Source organism: Mytilus galloprovincialis, chromosome 7 (assembly GCF_965363235.1).
Source record: "Mytilus galloprovincialis chromosome 7, xbMytGall1.hap1.1, whole genome shotgun sequence".
Classification (NCBI taxonomy): domain Eukaryota; kingdom Metazoa; phylum Mollusca; class Bivalvia; order Mytilida; family Mytilidae; genus Mytilus; species Mytilus galloprovincialis.
Genome location: NC_134844.1, coordinates 82,644,812 through 82,667,827, shown reverse-complemented (window position 1 = coordinate 82,667,827; position 23,016 = coordinate 82,644,812). Strand labels below are relative to the sequence as shown.

The 23,016-nt window shown below is 32.8% G+C and overlaps 2 protein-coding genes and 2 long non-coding RNA genes across 5 annotated transcripts in view; 3 read left to right on the top strand and 1 right to left on the bottom strand.

Annotated features, from left to right (window-relative positions):
- The window catches only part of LOC143083809 (kinesin-II 95 kDa subunit-like), a 55,006-nt gene extending 32,040 nt beyond the window's left edge, over window positions 1-22,966 (bottom strand). Inside the window, exons 1-7 of one of the 2 annotated variants that reach the window (XM_076260184.1) lie at window positions 22,921-22,966; window positions 11,989-12,058; window positions 11,113-11,210; window positions 10,389-10,496; window positions 9,846-9,970; window positions 7,398-7,522; window positions 6,883-6,966 (exon numbers count right to left, since the gene is read on the bottom strand). In XM_076260184.1, coding sequence (XP_076116299.1) covers window positions 6,883-6,966; window positions 7,398-7,522; window positions 9,846-9,970; window positions 10,389-10,496; window positions 11,113-11,210; window positions 11,989-11,991 — 543 coding nt within the window. In that variant the 5' untranslated portion in view covers window positions 11,992-12,058; window positions 22,921-22,966. Of the gene's footprint in view, window positions 1-6,882; window positions 6,967-7,397; window positions 7,523-9,845; window positions 9,971-10,388; window positions 10,497-11,112; window positions 11,211-11,988; window positions 12,059-22,916 lie in introns of both variants that reach the window. The other variant, XM_076260183.1, reaches the window with a different exon arrangement.
- LOC143082006 (uncharacterized) lies at window positions 277-1,670 on the top strand. Its single transcript, XR_012980214.1, has 2 exons — window positions 277-590; window positions 1,598-1,670. It is a non-coding gene; the product is annotated as an uncharacterized LOC143082006 (long non-coding RNA).
- Window positions 19,270-19,842, top strand: LOC143084286 (uncharacterized). Its single transcript, XM_076260696.1, has one exon. It carries the CDS (start codon window positions 19,270-19,272, stop codon window positions 19,840-19,842), a length of 573 nt encoding a protein of 190 aa, XP_076116811.1.
- On the top strand, window positions 20,294-21,625 carry LOC143083813 (uncharacterized). The gene is made up of 2 exons (XR_012980883.1): window positions 20,294-20,494; window positions 21,178-21,625. It is a non-coding gene; the product is annotated as an uncharacterized LOC143083813 (long non-coding RNA).
- Window positions 22,967-23,016: the final 50 nt, after the last annotated feature.

The window sequence follows — 23,016 nt, the reverse complement described above, 5'->3', positions numbered from 1 at the left end:
GAGATGTGCCAATGTTTATACAACTGCATACCAAATATCATTGACCTACCACTTGTGGTTCCACATAAACTGACCTAATCACAAACTAATACATGTAAAATAAGCAAAAGTTTCAAAGTCAATAGACCATGACTGAAGGGGCAGGGCCAAATAATCTCTATGGAAATGAGATGTGCCAATGCTTATACAACTGCATACCATATATGATTGACCTACCACTTGTGGTTCCACATAAACTAGACCTAATCACAAACTAATACATTGTAGTCTCGATCATCCAGCCGCTTTATTTTTCAAAGTAGAGCGTCTGGATGACAAGTGATATAAAATGGTAATTTATGACATTCGGAATATTATCGGCTTTTTTAGCTTGTTGTCAAAGATAATGTCCAAGACGAATAACCAAGAAGTTGGTTATTGACTTCGGAAGAAATGACATTACGATAATATTATTGAAAAGCCCGAGTGTACCGATTGTTGTTTAAAGCTATTTATATATTTTTGTGACGACATACAATTCATGGAAAACACCATACAGCATGGCTTACATGGACATTGAGGCGAAGTAAAAACCAGCACATCCAACCTTGGTAAGATGTTATAACAACACACACTGTAATATAAATTGCAAGTAGTAGTTATATTCTTTCATGCATGTCCGTGCAACGAAAACGAGTTTATAATTATACAATAAATGTCAATTGTAACGTTATGTTGACTGGGACCACTCGATCAGTCATATACGTTATAAATACATTTTGGGTTGATGTGTACTAGTATCGTTAACTTTATAAATACTTGATGGAAAACTGCTTAGACGCCGAAATATCACCTTAATCCAAGATATGTTTGTTGTATCTCTAAATCTTGATATGTGTAAAAAAAAAAAAGGGGGGGGGGGGGGGTAGGAGAGATACACAATGATGTACACTTTCAAAGAAAAACAAACAAAGTGTATCTAGGAGATGCTAGAAGATTTTATACTAAATGGTCAAAATGATTTGTACATTCAATTTTCTGCAAAACAAAAGACAGTTAAACAATATATTCAGCATCAATGAAAAGAGGTGTAAATGAGGCAGCAACCAGTGAACCCAATGCCATAAAATACCAAAAGTAGTCTAGATATCGTCATGATTAACAGTTTATCATGTAGACTAAAACAAAAAGTGAAGATAAAATTGTCAAAAGCTCAATATTACACAAATAAGGAGAATCGATGTGGTGTGAATACCAATGTGAACTATCCACTCAAGTTCAAATCAATTGGATGTGAGTAATTATAGGCAACTGTATGGCCTTCAAAATTAGAAAAATCCATGCATGATTTGGATAGAGAAAATAAACAGGGAATGTGTCAAAGAGACACTGGGAAACCCGAGAAAAAAGCAGTAAACAGTTCGATGCCACCAATGGGTCGGGTCTTCAACGCAGCAATACAATCTTGCACCCTGATGCGGGATTCAGCTCGCCCCAGGACAATCATTTATACAATATATTTCTATGATGGTTTTTTTAAACAATTTTTTTCCCATATATATATGCTATGCTGGTGACTAAAAATTAATATGATTTTAATATTTACTTTCTTTTGTAGACAAACCAATGATGATTTATGGACACAGATTTTATGTGTAAAATGTGAAGAATTAAAAAACATGTAATATTCAGGATTTTCATTGTATCATAACCATGCTTCAATTTTATAAGAACAAAGTTCAAACCGAAAGATTTTTTTTTAATTACTGAAGCATCAATCAGTATAAATAGATCACATTACCAAACATGTTAGGTATACATTATTTTGACAGCCGCCACAAATCGAAAAAAATACACAGACGTATATTGATTAAATGAAACAAATATCAAGAGACACATTGTTGTCAGACATGGTAGGGAAATTAGATTTGTATTAACAAATTAAAAATCATATGAACAATTAAAGAGTTAGTTTTTACGGTTGAATTGTATCTCATTTTCATGTGGGGTCTTTTTATAGTTGAATATATGATACGGAGTTTCCTTGATATTGAAGGTCATGCAGTGATCACATTTGCGTATATCCATGTCATTTGAACTCTGCTGGGTTGTTGCCTCGTTAGAAATCATACCAATTTCCTTATTTTTATTTAAAAGGTTTACGTGAGAAGTTTTTGTTCTTGTGAATCTATCCTTTATTGCATGCTAATACATGATGGATATTATAAGAGTTGGAGAATTAGAATACACTTTAAGTTTTGAGTTAATTTTTTTTTACAAGTTAATATGCAGTATGAGATAAATCCCATTCCATCTTTTCCATGTACATGATTCAAACATGCATTCAAAGATTATTGGGTGTCATGACTGACTGTTTAAGTTCTATATTTCTCCATGGACACGGGCTACGCTTGCAAAGTGGTTTTGTGTGAAGGTTGGTTCCTACATATTTTCTTCCTTAAAGGATTAGGCGATTATTGGTGAAACAGCTAAGAAACATTCAGACTATTCTGTCGTTTGCAGTTTAAAGATCAGTTACTTTTGTAAATAAAAATTGAGTTGGCTTATTGTGTGATTTCGCTGATCTGCCAGTTATACCTGTTAAGGAAGTTTTTCTACATACGCAATCTTGTAGTATTTTTATGAGATGTTTTTCTTTACATAGATGTAACTTGATGTGTGCTTTTTGGTAAGGTGAGTGCATCAGATTTATAAAAAAGGACATCATAAGGGACGACATCAAAAGTTCAATGAAGGATACAAAACTTAATTCACATAGTTTTGTCACTGACCCCCCTAACCCCCTCTTAACTTAATTTGGGAAAAATTGATTGACCCATATGGATATATGTAAAAAATCAATGTCGGATAGCCAAATCTTGCAGCAGTTCAACCCCCACCCCAAACTATTTGAATTAAGTTTTTTTTTTTTATCTTACATTGATCTTTTGATGTCGTCCCTAAGTTATTACAGGAATTTACAGAAATGAGAATAATGAGACAAAACAAGCAAAAATGGATAAAAAATAAAGAATAGAGACTAACGGTGACACAATATACTGATGGTTCGTTGCTTAACGTCCAGTGACAAATATTTCATGCATGTTTAGGACGATGTAATAAAATACAAAGAGAGAATAATGGTATTTTATAGTATGAAGATAAGGGAATATAGTGGACAGGTGTGCAATAAAATAAAATAGTTTAATCTTTGGTTACTTTTTTATCGGCTTGTGGTAAATAATGGTAATGTTAATGATGAAAAAGAAATTAACAATAATTATATAAAGGAGGTAATACACGGGTTGAAGAAATTATGACTCACTAAAAAATAAGGGTATATTGTATTGAAGAAGAAATATAGTTTAAGTATAACGGTCAACCTACGGATCCCTTTTGAAGTGTACAGAGAGCGTGGTATCCTCTATACACACACAGTGGCGGATCCAGAACTTGTTATTAGAGAGGGGAACTACACACACTCTTGCTACAGTGTTTCCCTACATAATCAACCACATTTTTCCTACGAAAAAAATTGGGTGGATCCGCCTATGACGAGTACTATAATATTCAGTTACACAGGGCCGTAACTAGGCCTCAGAATAAATCGAGGAGGGCGTTTGGGTGCCGCCGTCTGCGGTACCCAGGTAATGGGGAAACCAGCCTGAGGGGTGACACAACCAGCCAAAAACTAAAAAAGTAGTTAATGATCAAGTCGAAGATAAAAACCATGACAAAAAAAAGTAAAACTTATATAAAGTACTTTTAATCAAAAAAAATATCTGAATATATTTAAGCACGGCCAATTAAAGCTTAATTTTGACACTTAGATCTTTATTACATGTTTATAAATCACTCAGTTTCAGACACAGGCACTTGTCGAAGAAAAAAAATTCCTATGATACATTTTTGTACCTAAATATATCGCATTTAAGGCCTGTGGTTTCAGACAAGAACTCCGAGAACAGGAATACGTGTGAAATGTTTTTTTAAGCAGTTTTATTTATTTGACGTTTTACCACCAGCAAGTTAGTTGGGCAACATAGAGTGAGCTACAAGTTTAGAATGTCATATACATGTACATATACTACACTGTTTTCTGCTGTTGTTTTTTTTTTAAATTATGTTGGGGATAACGGAAGTGCTATTTATAGATATGTTCTATATTTAATTATTTGTTACGCCCCCTATAAATATTTGACCAGTCCGGTTAATCACCCCAGACGCTATATTTAAATATGCGTCTGGGTAATCGAGACTAAATACATTGTTGACGCCATACCTGTGTCTCGCTTTTTAACTCCGTCGAGGCGAGACAAAAAGCAGTGACCATTGAATTTTTAAAGCAATATAAAATAATGAAACCATTTCTATACTTACTTTTACATAAACACCAGTGTCAGGCCTCTCTTTCAATTCTAGTCTCTTTGTGTGATCCTTGGATAACTAAATCATTTCTATACTTACTTTTACATAAACACCAGTGTCAGGCCTCTCTTTCAATTCTAGTCTCTTTGTGTGATCCTTGGATAACTAAACCATTTCTATACTTACTTTTACATAAACACCAGTGTCAGGCCTCTCTTTCAGTTCAAGTCTCTTTGTGTGATCCTTGGATAACTAAATCATTTCTATACTTACTTTTACATAAACACCAGTGTCAGGCCTCTCTTTCAGTTCAAGTCTCTTTGTGTGATCCTTGGATAACTAAACCATTTCTATACTTACTTTTACATAAACACCAGTGTCAGGCCTCTCTTTCAGTTCTAGTCTTTTTGTGTGATCCTTGGATAACTAAACCATTTCTATACTTACTTTTACATAAACACCAGTGTCAGGCCTCTCTTTCAGTTCAAGTCTCTTTGTGTGATCCTTGGATAACTAAACCATTTCTATACTTACTTTTACATAAACACCAGTGTCAGGCCTCTCTTTCAGTTCAAGTCTCTGTGTGTGATCCTTGGATAACTAAACCATTTCTATACTTACTTTTACATAAACACCAGTGTCAGGCCTCTCTTTCAGTTCAAGTCTCTGTGTGTGATCCTTGGATAACTAAACCATTTCTATACTTACTTTTACATAAACACCAGTGTCAGGCCTCTCTTTCAGTTCAAGTCTCTTTGTGTGATCCTTGGATAACTAAACCATTTCTATACTTACTTTTACATAAACACCAGTGTCAGGCCTCTCTTTCAGTTCAAGTCTCTTTGTGTGATCCTTGGATAACTAAACCATTTCTATACTTACTTTTACATAAACACCAGTGTCAGGCCTCTCTTTCAGTTCAAGTCTCTTTGTGTGATCCTTGGATAACTAAACCATTTCTATACTTACTTTTACATAAACACCAGTGTCAGGCCTCTCTTTCAATTCTAGTCTCTTTGTGTGATCCTTGGATAACTAAATCATTTCTATACTTACTTTTACATAAACACCAGTGTCAGGCCTCTCTTTCAATTCTAGTCTCTTTGTGTGATCCTTGGATAACTAAACCAATTCTATACTTACTTTTACATAAACACCAGTGTCAGGCCTCTCTTTCAATTCTAGTCTCTTTGTGTGATCCTTGGATAACTAAACCATTTCTATACTTACTTTTACATAAACACCAGTGTCAGGCCTCTCTTTCAGTTCTAGTCTCTTTGTGTGATCCTTGGATAACTAAATCATTTCTATACTTACTTTTACATAAACACCAGTGTCAGGCCTCTCTTTCAGTTCAAGTCTCTTTGTGTGATCCTTGGATAACTAAATCATTTCTATACTTACTTTTACATAAACACCAGTGTCAGGCCTCTCTTTCAGTTCAAGTCTCTTTGTGTGATCCTTGGATAACTAAACCATTTCTATACTTACTTTTACATAAACACCAGTGTCAGGCCTCTCTTTCAGTTCTAGTCTCTTTGTGTGATCCTTGGATAACTAAATCATTTCTATACTTACTTTTACATAAACACCAGTGTCAGGCCTCTCTTTCAGTTCAAGTCTCTTTGTGTGATCCTTGGATAACTAAACCATTTCTATACTTACTTTTACATAAACACCAGTGTCAGGCCTCTCTTTCAATTCTAGTCTCTTTGTGTGATCCTTGGATAACTAAACCATTTCTATACTTACTTTTACATAAACACCAGTGTCAGGCCTCTCTTTCAGTTCTAGTCTCTTTGTGTGATCCTTGGATAACTAAATCATTTCTATACTTACTTTTACATAAACACCAGTGTCAGGCCTCTCTTTCAGTTCAAGTCTCTTTGTGTGATCCTTGGATAACTAAACCATTTCTATACTTACTTTTACATAAACACCAGTGTCAGGCCTCTCTTTCAGTTCAAGTCTATTTGTGTGATCCTTGGATAACTAAATCATTTCTATACTTACTTTTACATAAACACCAGTGTCAGGCCTCTCTTTCAGTTCAAGTCTCTTTGTGTGATCCTTGGATAACTAAATCATTTCTGTACTTACTTTTACATAAACACCAGTGTCAGGCCTCTCTTTCAGTTCAAGTCTCTTTGTGTGATCCTTGGATAACTAAATCATTTCTATACTTACTTTTACATAAACACCAGTGTCAGGCCTCTCTTTCAATTCTAGTCTCTTTGTGTGATCCTTGGATAACTAAACCATTTCTATACTTACTTTTACATAAACACCAGTGTCAGGCCTCTCTTTCAATTCTAGTCTCTTTGTGTGATCCTTGGATAACTAAACCATTTCTATACTTACTTTTACATAAACACCAGTGTCAGGCCTCTCTTTCAGTTCAAGTCTCTTTGTGTGATCCTTGGATAACTAAACCATTTCTATACTTACTTTTACATAAACACCAGTGTCAGGCCTCTCTTTCAATTCAAGTCTCTTTGTGTGATCCTTGGATAACTAAATCATTTCTATACTTACTTTTACATAAACACCAGTGTCAGGCCTCTCTTTCAATTCAAGTCTCTTTGTGTGATCCTTGGATAACAAATCTCTTATTTCTTCCTGTTAATTGAAAATTAATTTCAATTATCATTGTTGAACAGTTGAAGGGAACATATTGCAGAAATAACTCTATAAAGTTTGTCTAATATTGACTTAGGCTTGCTGACAAGACTATTTATAATCAATGTTTTACAATATACATGTTATTATAGGTGTATTCTTATTAAAACAATTTGTCTAAATGACATACTATTTTCAACAAAAATCATACAGTTTTGATGTTATATGAAGTACATCGCCCTTGAAAGTAATTACCTCAATGTGATATTTATTTCAAACTTTGCTAATCTTCATTTAGATATTTCACTTAGAAGTTCCTGGACCTGATGATACATGTCTGTCATGTCACATACTTGAGAAATATGTTTTTTCCTAAATCCATAAAAACTTTGTACCAACCAAATGAAATGACTCCACAGTATTTTTCTTACCATGTATATTTCTAAATATGAAGCTCGTATCAAATACTGCTGGTTTTCTGAACGTGAAATATGCTGAAATATATGTTCAAATGAGTTGGGGATAACTCCTCTTTGTTCTGGATCATTTTTAATACCTGAAACAGACAAAAGTAGTTTATTGTTAACTTTAAACAAATTGGAACCATACTTTCTTCTACAGGCCTCTATAATAACTTTTATCAACTTGTTCAGTAGGACAAGTACATACCAAAACTTACTTGTCCGAATGAAATTGTTACTTGTCCAATTTTTTTTTATTAAAAGTAACCTTTTTACATCTGAGTTGATTAAAGGAACAAAACGAATTTAAACAAAAGAACAGAATTTGATAAAGAAATACTTTAAAACAAGAATGTGTCCATAGTACACGGATACCCCACTCCCATTATCATTTTCTATGTTCAGTGGACGTAAACTTGGGATAAAAAATATAATTTGGCATTTAAATTAGAAAGATCATAACCTAAGGAACATGTGTACAAAGTTTCAAGTTGATTGGACTTCAACTAAATCAAAAACTACCGTGACCAAAAACTTTAACCTGAAACATGCACTATCATTTTCTATGTTCAGTGGATGTGAAATTGGCGCCAAAAGTCTAATTTGGCAATTTATTTAGAAAGCTCATATCATAGGGAACATGTGTACTAAGTTTGAAGTTGATTGGACTTCAACTTCATCAAAAACTACCTTGACCAAAAACTTTAACCTGAACGAACGGAAGGACGGACGAACGGACGCACAGACCAGAAAACATAATGCCCCTCTACTATCATAGGTGGGGCATGAAAATTATGAGTCAAGTACAGCTGAATCTAGTCATGTCACAGGACTTAGGTTATAGTTTTCAACAATGCCAGTCTCACCAGACTCTGCACATGAGACACCATCTGATAGGCCTGTACACTCGTTGGATTTGTATCCTGTTGTGTTTTTTTTTAAGTTGAAAAAAGTTTATTCAAATGCAATCAATCAAAAGAAGAAGATAAGGTCTGATTGTTAATGAGACAACTCTCTGCAAGAGACCAAATGACACAGAAATTAACAACTATAGGTCACCATATTGCAAGTATTGTTTTTTTTCTACTTATGATATGATTTTGTAAATTTGATGGTAAATAAAAAAAAAAAATTGTGACAAAATTACTGGTATGGTATTTATTATAAGTAACAGAATAAGGTAGCAAAATGAGGTACTGATTTGTCTTGGTCCCGAAATGTCTCCTGCCTTGCCAAACTGTCTATCAATCATGTCTACTAAATATGTCTCCTACGGTGCCAAACTGTCTATTAAACTTGGAGCTAAACCTGTCGAGGTGACAAACAGTCCTGTGAAGTTACCTTATCTACAAAGCGCATCATTGATTCAGATCAGTAAGACTGGTTTCCGAGAATGGTATACCTTTTACCTTTTAAAAAGTACCTGACAAAGAACCAGTTAAAAATTATCGATTGCAAATAAACATGTTCATGATGTTGAAGAAAAAGGTTTTGCATTTGAATAAACAGAATACAGAAACATGTCAATTTAATATTTGTTTTCTTGTTTTTTGTTTATTATTACTTTGTTCATTAAAATTGGATTAAATTTATTTTCTGCAGAATAAATTGTACTTGTCCTGACGGACAAGCTTGATACAGCTTTTACTTGTCCGACCTTTTTTCCCTCTAGTACCGGACAATCGGACAAGAGTTATTGTCGAGGCCTGTTCTAGTTTTTATTTCTATTTGAAAATGAGAACAATTAAACGACATAGTTAAATGTAAGTTTGGAGGAATTCAAATGAATTTAACTAATATTACCATGCACCATATGTTTCAATGTCAAAATAATATACGAGAAAGAATTAATTGACAAAGTTTACTAAAATATCAGAAGGAAGGAATTTAAATGATTACCATGCTCAAAATGTTTAAATGATTACCATGCTCAAAATGTTTAAATGATTACCATGCTCAAAATGTTTAAATGATTACCACGCTCAAAATGTTTAAATGATTACCATGCTCAAAATGTTTAAATGATTACCATGCTCAAAATGTTTAAATGATTCAATGTCAAAAATAATAAATTGAAAATTCTTTGGCTATTACTTGCTAAGATATTTAAACCAAATTCTTAACTGCATTAAGAAAAAAAATGAATTAGTATGGCCTATTTAACTTAATTTTATACAGGAGTTCTCAAATAATTTTGAAATATTTAAAATTTCACTGCCATGTTTAAATTATGAAACCATTGATACTTGAAAGAACATAAAGAATAAATTTGGCACTTGGCTTTTGTACTAGTTTCTTCAATTAATGATTGATGAAAGTCACACATCAAACATTGCCTATTAACTATTACCCTTATATTGTTTTATTTTTAAGGGGTTTCAATTTTTTTTTAAGTAAGTTTTGTGTAGAAAGACCTACCCTGCATTGTATGTGTTTTGCCTGTTCCAGTTTGTCCATAAGCAAAAATAGTACCATTGAATCCTTCTATAACTGATTGAACCAAGTCACGAAATGTTTCATCGTATAACTCCAACTGTATTGAACTGGAGAGAAAGTAGTATTATATGTTAATAATATATAGCTTTCAATGAAGTGCATAAATATATACATTTAAAGAATTTGAAGACTTCATTTTTTTGTTTTAAATACTTTTATTTTGACATAGATAAAGTGCTTTCTCACTACCAAGTATCTTATGGAGTGTTCATAGCCTTTCTTTAGTCATTTTAATGAAGAATTCAACACATAGTTAACAGTAAGAGTTTTATTTATAAGTCATTATTGCTTGTATTGCAGATCAAATTCTTAAAGCATACAATTAAATACCTTTATAAAACATACAATTAAAAATAATCAAAGGTACACCACAAAATGATTATGTCCAGATCTCATTTTAAAACTTTATTATGAAGCAATTGTTTGAAATTACAAGTTTGCTTTTATCATATTTATCTCACTTACTTCCAGTCATAAACAGAATCAAATGTAAAAGATTTTGGAGCCTCTGATGATAGTCCTTTAGGGTTCCGCACCTCTATCAGGCCTTTCTTCACTGTCATATCAACAGTTCTGTAAATACAACAATCAGAAATATTGAAGAATCTAAAACATTTTTAAAAGTCTTTAATGACAAGTTTATATTAAGTTTCTAATGACTGTGCATAGATAAGCCTCTGAAGAATGTTCACGACTGCTGAAGGACTTGCATCAAAATCTAAGAATAAAATACTATAGTAGCTGCCATCATTCTTTTGTATAGAATTTCTGGTTTCATTTTTAAGGTCTCATCTTTTATTTATCCCAAGATCAAGATGATAGGGGAGGGTTGTGTAATCACTGAATTGTTTAAATACATTGTATTTAATCCAAGTCTGAACCCTTTATGCAGGTCTAAACCTGCGTTTAATTCAATATTTATCTGAACTTAAATCATTCCTAAATGAAAACAGTACGAATTAAATATACCTCAAGATACAGATCTGACAAATAACTTAATTATTAGAGAATGCAGGGTTAAGGCAAACATCAACAAAAGATAAAAGAATAAATAAAAAAAAATTACTCTCTTTCCGGTGCACCAGCAATTACAAACTATATGATTACTTATAAATCATGTGCCTCAGCAAAATATAAAAGCATGTTCGATTACTTGCATGACTTGTACTAAGAGTATGATTGTTTTTACCTTTCATGTCCATCTTTTATCTCCTTTTCATTCATAGGACGACATCTTACCACCACCTTAACACTTTCTGCTTTGTTTGGTATTACAAGCTTCTTCGACTGTAACAAATAACATAAAAATCAAATATACACATGCTGGAACAGTACCCCTAATCGTTACTTGACAACCATAAAACCTAGCCATCACACAGTCAGTATTTCCCTAAACATTTTCCCATCATAAGAGATAATTTCTGACATTGCTTATATGATTGTTGCAAGATGTCAACAGTTCAAGAGCCTTAGGATATAGGGTCATACATGTATTTATGTTGAAGTAGAAAATTCTGCAAATGACGATAAAGAAAAACTGCAAAATCTAAGGGAAGTCCCAAATCATAGTAAAAGGATGCACGCTTAAGAATAAACACATTTCCTTTAAAACAAGATTTATATTACCTGTATAGATAATGAAACTACTGTAAGGGCTAATATCAGTACCTTACAATTGTATCTTGGTTGTGCTAGATTTCATTGCCTAATCATTTATTGAATCAGTTATATTAATGAAGTCTTTTTTCATTGCATTGTTTATTGTTTTTGGTAAAGCAATATTTTTTAGTATACTATTAGTGTCTTATTAGGGTTGAATTACACAATTGGTTTTATCGTTGGGTCTGCTATAGAATTTCTATAAGCAAGATGTAATTACTTATAAATGTGGTCATTCATGCATGTACATGTAGTTATTGTCCAGTGAAAACAGAACTTTGTAAGTGACTGTGAGCTTGATGATACTCAACATTTAAATCTATTGCAGCTGCATATTAAATGTTTTATCTGAAATCAAGTGACTTGTATGCTTATAGCAAACAGTAATATGTATTCCCTAACATACCATGATGACCTCTTTCTTTTAAACTTCTATATATAGATTTGATCAACAGAGTCAGTCTTCATTTCCAAGTCTGAAAATAAAGATAATAAATCATACATCATTATAATATTAAACAAGAATGTGTCCAAAGTACACGGATGCCCCACTCGCACTATCATTTTCCATGTTCAATGGACCGTGAAATTGGGAAAATAATCTAATTTGGCATTAAAATTAGAAAGATCATGTCATAAGCAACATGTGTACTAAGTTTCAATTTGATTGGACTTCAGCTTCATCAAAAACTACCTTGACCAAAAACTTTAACCTGAAACTTCCACTTTCATTTTCTATGTTCAGTGGACCTTGAAATTGGGATCAAAAGTCAAATTTGGTCTTAAAATCAGAAAGATCATATCATAAGCAACAAGTGTAGTACATTGTAAGTTTCAAGTTGATTGGACTTCAGCTTCATCAAAAACTACCTTGACCAAAAACTTTAACCTGAAACTTCCACTTTCATTTTCTATGTTCAGTGGACCTTGAAATTGGAGTCAAAAGTCAAATTTGGTCTTAAAATCAGAAAGATCATATCATAAGCAACAAGTTTAGTAAGTTTCAAGTTGATTGGACTTCAGCTTCATCAAAAACTACCTTGACCAAAAACTTTAACCTGAAACTTCCACTTTCATTTTCTATGTTCAGTGGACCTTGAAATTGGGGTCAAAAGTCAAATTTGGTCTTAAAATCAGAAAGATCATATCATAAGCAACAAGTGTAGTAAGTTTCAATTTGATTGGACTTCAGCTTCATCAAAAACTACCTTGACCAAAAACTTTAACCTGAAGCTGGACAGACAGACGGACGAACGAACAGACGGACGGACGAACGAACAGACAGACGAACGGACGCACAGACCAGAAAACATAATGCCCCTCTACTATCGTAGGTGGGGCATAAAAAAGTTGGAGGGAGTAAATACATTAAAAATTTGTTAGGGTTGGGTCTCGTCTACGAAGCTAATAAATGCTTTAGGAACTTTAACTGCAGATTGTATATGTAATGTTAACAGGCAGAAAAACGAAGTCCATTTATAAGTAAAATAATGATGAGAGGGGTTTTGTTTCTTAAATTTATTTCTGGATACCATATTATGATCATAAACAAGCTACTGTCCAAGTTTGGTAGAAATCCAGGACAGTTTAAGAAACATGGATTTTTCTAGCATTCCACAGGGTCCGCTATTCGGACCCATTCCCAATGGCTAAAACCCGACATTTTTCCCAATTTTGGGAACAAAATTTCCAAATGATCACAAATTCATTTACATCTTTAATATGAGGCAGGCATTATATGAAATAGCAACACTAAAATTGAAAACTAAAAAATATATAAACAAGAATGTGTCCAAAGTACACGGATGCCCCACTCGCACTATCCTTTTCCATGTTCCATGGACCGTGAAATTGGGTAATAATCTAAGTTGGTATTAAAATTAGAAAGATTATACTATAGGGATCATATGTACTAAGTTTCAAGTTGATTGGACTTCAATTTTATCAAAAACTACCTTGACCAAAAACTTTAAACCTGAAACTCCCACTTTCATTTTCTATGTTTAGTGGACCGTGAAATTGGGGTCAAAAGTCTAATTTGGCTTCAAAATTAAAAAGATTATATCATAAGCAACAAGTTTCCTAAGTTTCAAGTTGATTGGACTTCAGCTTTACCAAAAACTACCTTGACCAAAAACTTTAACCTGAAACTCCCACTTTCATTTTCTATGTTCAGTGGACCGTGAAATTGGGATCAAAAGTCTAATTTGGCTTTAAAATTAGAAAGATCATATCATAAGCAACAAGTCTACTAAGTTTCAAGTTGATTGGACTTCAGCTTCATCAAAAACTACCTTGACCAAAAACTTTAACCTGAACGGACGGACGCACAGACGGACGAACTGACACACAGACGAACGGAGCCACAGACCAGAAAATATAATGCCCCTCTACTATCGTAGGTGGGGCATAAAAAGAAAAAAGAAACAGGATACATTTAAACAGGACTCAAAATATTTTAGTTCACAATTTTTTATGTCAAAATCAAATAATATGTAACAATCCTTTACTAACTCATTATTTTGATACTAAACTAAACTTGAATGCCTTGTTATTTTAAAAAATACACAACAAGAGGCTGTCACAACGACAGCAAACCGGATTTATTAACATTTATTTGTGTCCTGGCAATATCACAAGAACCATTACTGATGAATGGTGAAAGTGAAAATCGTCAATATCAAATTTGACCTCCATTTTGTCATCAGCATCAACATATTAAAATTTGAAAAGCTTAGATTGAATGGTTCATGAGTAAATGCAACAACTTGAATGGAAACGCCATTTTACGATCTTTCAAGAACCATAACTCCTGAACGGTAAAAGTCAAAATCGTCATTATTGAACTTGACCTCTATTTTGTCATCAGTAACAACATATTAAAATTTCAAAAGCTTTGGTTGAATGGTTCATGAGAAAATGCAGGGACACGACGAGAAACATCATTTTTCAATCTTTCAAGAACCATAACCTCTGAACGGTAAAAGTCAAAATCGTCATTATTGAACTTGACCTCCATTTTGTCATCAGTAACAGCATATTAAAATTTCAGAAGCTTTGGTAGAACAGTTCATGCATAAATGCACGGACACGACTGGAAACTCCATTTTTCAATCTTTCAAGAACCATAAACCTGAACGGTAAAAGTCAAATTTGTCATTATTGAACTTGACCTCCTTTCTGTCATTAGTAACAACATATTAAAATTTGGGAAGCTTTGGTAGAACAGTTCATGCGTAAATGCACGGACACGACTGGAAACTCCATTTTTCAATCTTTCAAGAACCATAACCATAACGGTAAAAGTCAAAATCGCCATTATTGAATTTGACCTTCGTATAGTTGTCAGTAATAACATATTAAAATTTTAAAAGCTTTGGTTGAACGGTTCATGAGTTAATGCACGGACAACATTTGATTGCCGCCCGCCCGCCGGACAGCCGGACCGCCCGCCGTACATCCCCAAATCAATAACCGACATTTTTGTCACAAAAATCCGGTTAAAAAGGTGTAGTCCTTACTTTATTTTCAGCAAAAACGATTTTTTTACTGAACTAAACACACTAAAACTAACATCTGGTATATTGGTTGTTTTTCCCAATTTATATTTATTGAAATAGCTCGTTAAAAAATTCCCAAAACTGGCCAGGGTCCTTTTTCCCAAAATACCCAGAAAAATCCCTGAGAAAGTTATCAAAAATATTCAAAACCTTTAACCACAGTGAATGTTCTGTTAAACAGTCAGAGCTCAGACATAAACAAGTCTACATGTATATCTGCTTTTGACTCAAATAGGTCTAAACATGAAGGTTTCAAGATTTGTCTCCCTTGAAATTAAGACAAATTATGACTCCTATAAGTCGAATTGTGTTAAGCAATAAATATTTGACCTGAATAAAAAAATTGCAAATATTGACTCCTACAAGTCAATAAGTTACCAAAATTGGTCAACTTCAAGACCCACGCATATTTTATAAGGTCATGCATCTTAATCAAATAATGACAACATTAAAAGACAATTCTTTTTCTTCTAAAGAAAAATATGAATGAGAGTCTAAAAAATCGGAGATAATGTTAATTAACCTTACAATGCAACCACCTGGAACCACACTTAATGAGGTAAAACATCTGTGTTTAGTAAGGATGTTCAATTAGATAATTAAATATAGATAGCATAAGTCCTTGTGAACTCTCCGACAGGTTTTTGCTGTCATAGGTGGAGTACTTTGGCCACCAAGTAAAATTAAGTTTTTTATCAACATAAATAGACCTAAACAAGTCTGGCATTTTCTGACTTAGATAAGTCTAAAATTGAAAACACATTTATATAATAAATAAATACATGTTTTGACTGCTTTAAGTCAAAAACAAAAATCGACTTGTTTATGTCTGAGCTCTGACTGTTAAATGGCAGAAAGCTAAGTCCATTTATAAGTAAAATATGGATAAACAGGATTTTTTTTTTAACAAAATTTATTACTGGATACTATATACATGTATCTTATGATCATAGACAAGCGTCTGTTCAAGTTTGGTAGAAATCCAGGATAGTTCAAGAAAGTTATTAAAATTTTTAAAAATCTTGAGCCACTGACAAATTTGCCATCAACGGAATTTTTGCTTCAAGACTCTACAAAATTTAAGTACTACTTAATTATAACTCTTTAATTAGACATCTTAGTTTAAACATATTTATTTATAGTGGATTGGGAAACAAGTTTTGCAACTTATATTAATCCCTTTCCACTTTGCATTAGACATCTTCACCACACATGGTATTATTTGTTACTGAATTTTTTACTTAAAATAGCAGCTGAATAAGATATCACATGGGTGCATGCTTTGTAGTGAAAGTAGGTCAAGACGATATAAAGGAAGCAGGACAAATTGCCCCACACCAAATCGCTCCACTTTTTCACAAACTTAAAATATAATTGCAAATACATTTTCGTATCATTAATGGAGAATAACTTTAAACTTGTAAGCTTAGTTATTTGTATACGTGTAACAACTAATAAGAAACCTGTTAATTGTATCATAATCATACAATTTAAGGATTTCTATTAACATTTATATATAACTTTATTGCAAAAACAGAGTTTTTAACAGCAATTTGATTTATAGCACTTCACTAAGGTTTTCATGGGTATTGACGTGGGGCAGGGACATAGATATACAACGGGATTGCATCTTTTTTTATAAGTGGGGCGAGTTGGCACTTATAAATTCCTCATGGTTTATCTATTTGTCATGAGTGACATGAGTGGGGCGAGTCGACAGACCGTATTTCAGCAGGATTTAAACCCTTTTCATAAGTGGGGCATATGTTATCATACCTATTTGCAATGGGATTTAACCCTTTTTCATAAGTGGGGCGAGATTGTGAAAAAGTGGGGCGATTAGGTGTGGGGCGATTTGTCATGGATTCAATATATATATCTGAATTAAGTTTATTTAAGAAATAATTCATGGTGGCTTGAATATATCGTGATTTTACCACGTGTTGGGCCTTTTTGACAAATATTTTACCCTGAGCGTTAGCGAGGGGTAAAATAATGGAATAAAGGGACAACCTGTGGTAAAATCACGATATATTCAAGCCCAAATGAATTATTTCGATTCTTATAGGACAAATACGGCAATTCTTTTGGATCGAAGTGCTCAGGTGGATGACAATATTTGCCGTTCCCATAAATAAACGCACACTTAAATTGACATAAAAGAACGGAGCAAACTGAAGTAGTGACATGCTTAATCTATTTTCAACAACATATTTAGATAGTTTTGGATGAATTTAAATGATAATTTACTTGAACGTATTATATGTATAAAAATAATTGGCTTGTACCAGATTTTAGCATCGTTTGTTTACGTTTCTTTGTTGTGATGATTTTTGGTTTCACAAGCGTGTATTTTCCCATAAATTGTTTATATTCTTAAGTCATCTTTCTATGACGTTGGTTACATCATTAATAAAAAGGATATGACGAGGGAGTACAATCGGAACAGCCCTGGCAATATATTCATATTTTACCACTGGTGTACATACTCAAAGCGTTTGAAGACGGTGGTAAAGGGTTATTTTCGTGCAACGTGATAGCCGTTTTTTATTTCATGTTCAACATGTTTTTTTCTTTTTTATTTGACGTTCAGTCGTGCAAAGCGGGTGCCTCGTTCAACGTGTTCTGCTTATTTAATTATGGTGCATCGTTATTTTCAAAGTCTTATTATGTGTGCTCTGTTTTTTCAAATAAAATCAAACACTTGGCAGGGATCGTCAAGAAATATTTTTTTAAAAGCTGTAAACCAATTATATCATAAATGTGTATACTGAATCGGGAATATCAAATAAAACAAAGAGTTAATATATACAAGAACACAGTGACTCAGTCACAAAAGGTTCAAATAAAAGTATTTATTTTTCATGCAACGAAACATTACAGAAATTAAATGATGTCTTATTTCATGTTTTTTTCATACAAGCACCCCCCCCCCCTCCTCTTTACCACCCTCTTTAAACTATCATTTCTCAAACACATCGAAAATGTGGAACAAAAGGCACATAAAGCAATTAGCCTACTTAGAATGATCAAAGGAGTTGCAAAAGTTTCTACAAAAATTCTACTTCAAATTTACCAAAGTATTGTCCTTTCCACCTTAGAATATGCAAGTAGTGTTTGGCAGACCTGTGAAACCAATATAACAGACAAACTGAACAAAATTCAACGAAAGGGATTAGCTATATGCCTTAATGTTACCCCAACATCAAGTGTAGAGACTTTGGAAGTAGTTTCTGGAATCCTACCAATACATCTGCGTAGAGAAGAAATTGCAACTCGTACACTTGCAAAAATTAACTGGTATGATATCTCCATTCCAATAAAACAAATCCTGGATGATTGGAAAACAATTGACATCCCTGAAAAATATGTATCTCCAGTGGGAAAAATGATTCTTCAGGCAGAAGACATGAAGGTATGTACAGGTGTTGATGTAAATGGTATAGAAGCAGAATTTCAGTTTAATGGGTTACAAAGATATAAATCTCCTCCAGATTACTGTAAATTCAGAAATTAATGCGATGTTTTTATTATTGCGAAAAATGCGACTGAGTTGTAAACGCAATAATTTAAACTCGCATTTTGAAATTTTTTATATGAATTTAACAGGATTTTTCTCAAAATCGTAAAAATTAAAATCGTATTTAAGTCTAAAATCACAAATTCGCAATAATAAATGCACGCAATAATTTCTGAATTTACAGTATTGGAAAAACCTTGGAAATTCCAAATCAAGATCAACAGACCAAAAAAATGTTGGAAAACACATAATAATGGAAAAACTAAGTCATCTTCCAGCAAATTCATGTATAGCATTTACTGATGGGTCCTGTCTTGGTAGTCCTGGCCCTGTAGGAGCAGGTGCTGTCATCTTTCCATCAAATAATCAACCACAAATTGAAATTAGTAAAGCTGTATCCAAGAAAGGATCAATACTACTCGGAGAACTGATCGCCATTAAACTTGTTGTTGACCACTTTTTAATATCAGAAAACAGACAAAACACAGACTCAATTACACTTTTTTCAGATAGTCAGACCTCAATTGGAATTTTAACTTTAAACTGGAAATCAGAGAATTACATCAAAGTCATAAGAGAAATTAAGAAAAACATGAAAGTATTAAAGATGAATGGAATTCCATTAAATTTTGAATGGACACCTGGTCATGCTGATATCCAAGGAAATGACATTGCTGATTCACTGGCCAAAAAAGGAGCTAAAGAAGCTGAAAAAATAGAAGAACCATCAGAAGTAACCAGGCAGGATATAAAACGTGCAGCAAGAGAAAGTGTTTTAAGAAAATGGCAGAAGCAATGGGAATCAAGTCAACGTGGCAGAAATTATTACAACTATCATCAAAAAGTTTGTCAGAAAATACCAAAAGATTTACCATCCAAATGGTCGTTTTCAATTACTACTAGTTTGAGAACAGGTTATTGTGATCTAAATGATTATAAATCCAAAATCATACCATCATCAGACAAAAACTGTACATGTTCCTGTGGAGAGCCAGAAACTGTAGAACACTACCTTTTACATTGTTCTAACTATGAGGAGGCTAGAGAGAGGATGAGAACATCTATTTACTTTATTACAGGAAATATACACATGGATTTAGACACCTTATTAGGAATCGATGAAGAAGACATTAATAGAGACAATCGAAATGAGATATTGTGCCATCTGGAAATTATTTAACGGAGTCTGGCAGATTCAAAAACACTATACAGCAAAAAACACTATAAATCTATATCAAAATTAAGTCAAAATTTTTTAAACAGCAGCCACCATTTCAATTAAGTACATGAGTGAACATTACATATGTGAAGAAACTACAAAAGAGGAAACGTACACAAGTGTTTACAGTGTCATTTGGGACACTTACTAAAGACTAAAGACGTCATGTTAGAATAAAATTTAATACCTTCATATTGATATTTTTCAATAAAAGTAGGAAGAATAAGGTGGCAGGTACCAGTTTTGGTGTACCAGAACATGTGTCCCACGTAGAAATTTTGTTATAGTTAAGTATTGAGGTATATAATTGCATCATGTGGACTGAAAAAATAAATGAATGTAAATTCTAGGCTATTGTACTACACAAGTAAGTAGTTGCATACACAGGTTGGGGATTTCCTCCACGTATAGGTCCAATCAGATGTCAAAATTGTGGTCTCCTCACTTGACGGCATCCAATCAAAGTGGGGGAAAAATTCAGTTTTATGTAAACAAAAATATCTTGAGATTTTGATGGTAAGGATAGGTTCGGACAAGGCTCTAATTCACTGAATATCCTTTCTCTCTTGAATTTTGGCTAAAATTCTTGTCGGCTTTTAGCAGGATTTTGCAGGTGAGGATTAGATTGGTATCAGAGCATCTTATTTTTTGTCTTATTTGCAATGCATTTATAAATTTTTAAATTTCCATGCTGGACAGATACCCAAATTTAAAGGTTTTCTATATATTAACATAAGCACGCACACATCTTAGTTCCTTGAAACCATACATTTTATTTGTATATAAGCTTGAATGAATTTTCAAGAAAATAAAATCATAAATCCATGAAATTCTAAAGATTTATTGTAAAATAACTGGTTTCTGCCACCTTAAGCCTAAACATGATTTTAACATATCACAAAATGTGCCTTTTTAAGAGTTCTACAGGTGTGTGGTAATATATTTCTTTTATTCACAGTCAATGTATAGGTCTGTTTGCAAGCAAATAATTTTTACATGGATTTTAAGAATTGTCAAATATCAAGACAGATAACTCTGTATCCCAATACAAACAATGACATTCAATTGATTAGTTTTAAAATGATTATGTTCACCAAACAATGATTTTATATCATAAATTATATAGAAATAGCAATTATAAAGAGAGAAAAAAGTAAAATAAGCCTCAGCATAGTACAATAAAAAGCTGATTATACTGTATATTACCTGTTATAATGATTTATTTCATATGATATGGACATTTTCTTATTTATTTACTTTTTAACTATGAATATATGAATTCTTCTTTTTTTATAGGTCTACTACATAGTTGATACTGTAGGACAGGCTATAGAAATAAGAAAACTGGTCTCTCTCATCAGCAATAGTGTGGCAATTCTAAAATTTCAACATGCGGCCTACACAGCTAGCTCATGTGGAGAAGAGATATGAGACTGATTGCGAATAAATGTACACTTAGTTTAGTGCATCATGGATCTACAAAGTGAAACATATGTACCAAAAATATTAGTTTATTCATAACTAAGCCTTTTTCAGCACTGCAGTCAACAGAACAATGATAGTGACAAGAATTGAGACTATTTAATACCTCAAACAATGGGAAAATACTTCTTGAGATCAGTTGTAAGTGGTTTTATATCATGCATGAAACAATAAACTTAAGTAGTTTTAAAAACTGTTGGATAATTCATACACTGTACCAGACAACTCACACAATAAAATTTATTAAATATGAACACAATCATTTTTTTCTAATTTTTTTGCATTCAAAGCAGTTTGACGGCAAAAGACGCAAATAATGCTTTAATAAATTTGGTCATACAAAGCCTATTAATGTTTTCTTTTGTGCTGTAACCATATAAAATGCATGTATTTTTAATGGTAAAGGACTATAGAACTCAATCAGACTAAAAAAATGAAATTATATTGTTTTCAATGAGTGGTTAAAGGTGGCAGGTACCAGTTTTGGTGTACCAGAACATGTGTCCCACGTAGAAATTTTGTTATAGTTAAGTATTGAGGTATATAATTGCATCATGTGGACTGAAAAAATAAATGAATGTAAATTCTAGGCTATTGTACTACACAAGTAAGTAGTTGCATACACAGGTTGGGGATTTCCTCCACGTATAGGTCCAATCAGATGTCAAAATTGTGGTCTCCTCACTTGACGGCATCCAATCAAAGTGGGGGAAAAATTCAGTTTTATGTAAACAAAAATATCTTGAGATTTTGATGGTAAGGATAGGTTCGGACAAGGCTCTAATTCACTGAATATCCTTTCTCTCTTGAATTTTGGCTAAAATTCTTGTCGGCTTTTAGCAGGATTTTGCAGGTGAGGATTAGATTGGTATCAGAGCATCTTATTTTTTGTCTTATTTGCAATGCATTTATAAATTTTTAAATTTCCATGCTGGACAGATACCCAAATTTAAAGGTTTTCTATATATTAACATAAGCACGCACACATCTTAGTTCCTTGAAACCATACATTTTATTTGTATATAAGCTTGAATGAATTTTCAAGAAAATAAAATCATAAATCCATGAAATTCTAAAGATTTATTGTAAAATAACTGGTTTCTGCCACCTAAACCAGGAGTGAACAGACTCTATGGGCACACAAAATTAGGGCAAACAATCCGGATACCATGAGAATTTACAAAAAACGCTTAAAAATAAAATGCTTTCTTTAACTGATCAATGTTATCTTCATAAAATCTTAGTTAAATCAGATTAAAATTGACGCTCATCAAAACAAATGGACTTACACCTCCAAAATCTCTCTGAATACAGACAATCTGTGATGTTGGACAAGTTTTAAAGTCTAAAAGTCTATTTTTTTGGAATGATAAAGTGATATAATTTTTTTAGAAAGCCAACTCTTTGCTTTGTAGTTGTTGTAGACGTCAATACGATAGCGATATTTTATTCTGTTTTCGCTATTTTTCTTGATTGGAAAGAAGAAAAAAACCATGGAAAATGTAATCTTATATTGTGGCAATTTAATGTGAAGGTTTCAAATTATACTTTACCTACATCTCAAAACTTCGACAGAAAATATGTAACGCATGCGCACATTTTCTAAAAATATTGCGATGTCTTCTAAACGTTTAAATGTATGGTTTCTTCGCA

Coding starts and splice junctions, on each gene's coding strand:
- LOC143084286 (XM_076260696.1), top strand. CDS start 19,270: ATGAATGGAATTCCATTAAATTTTGAATGGACACCTGGTCATGCTGAT.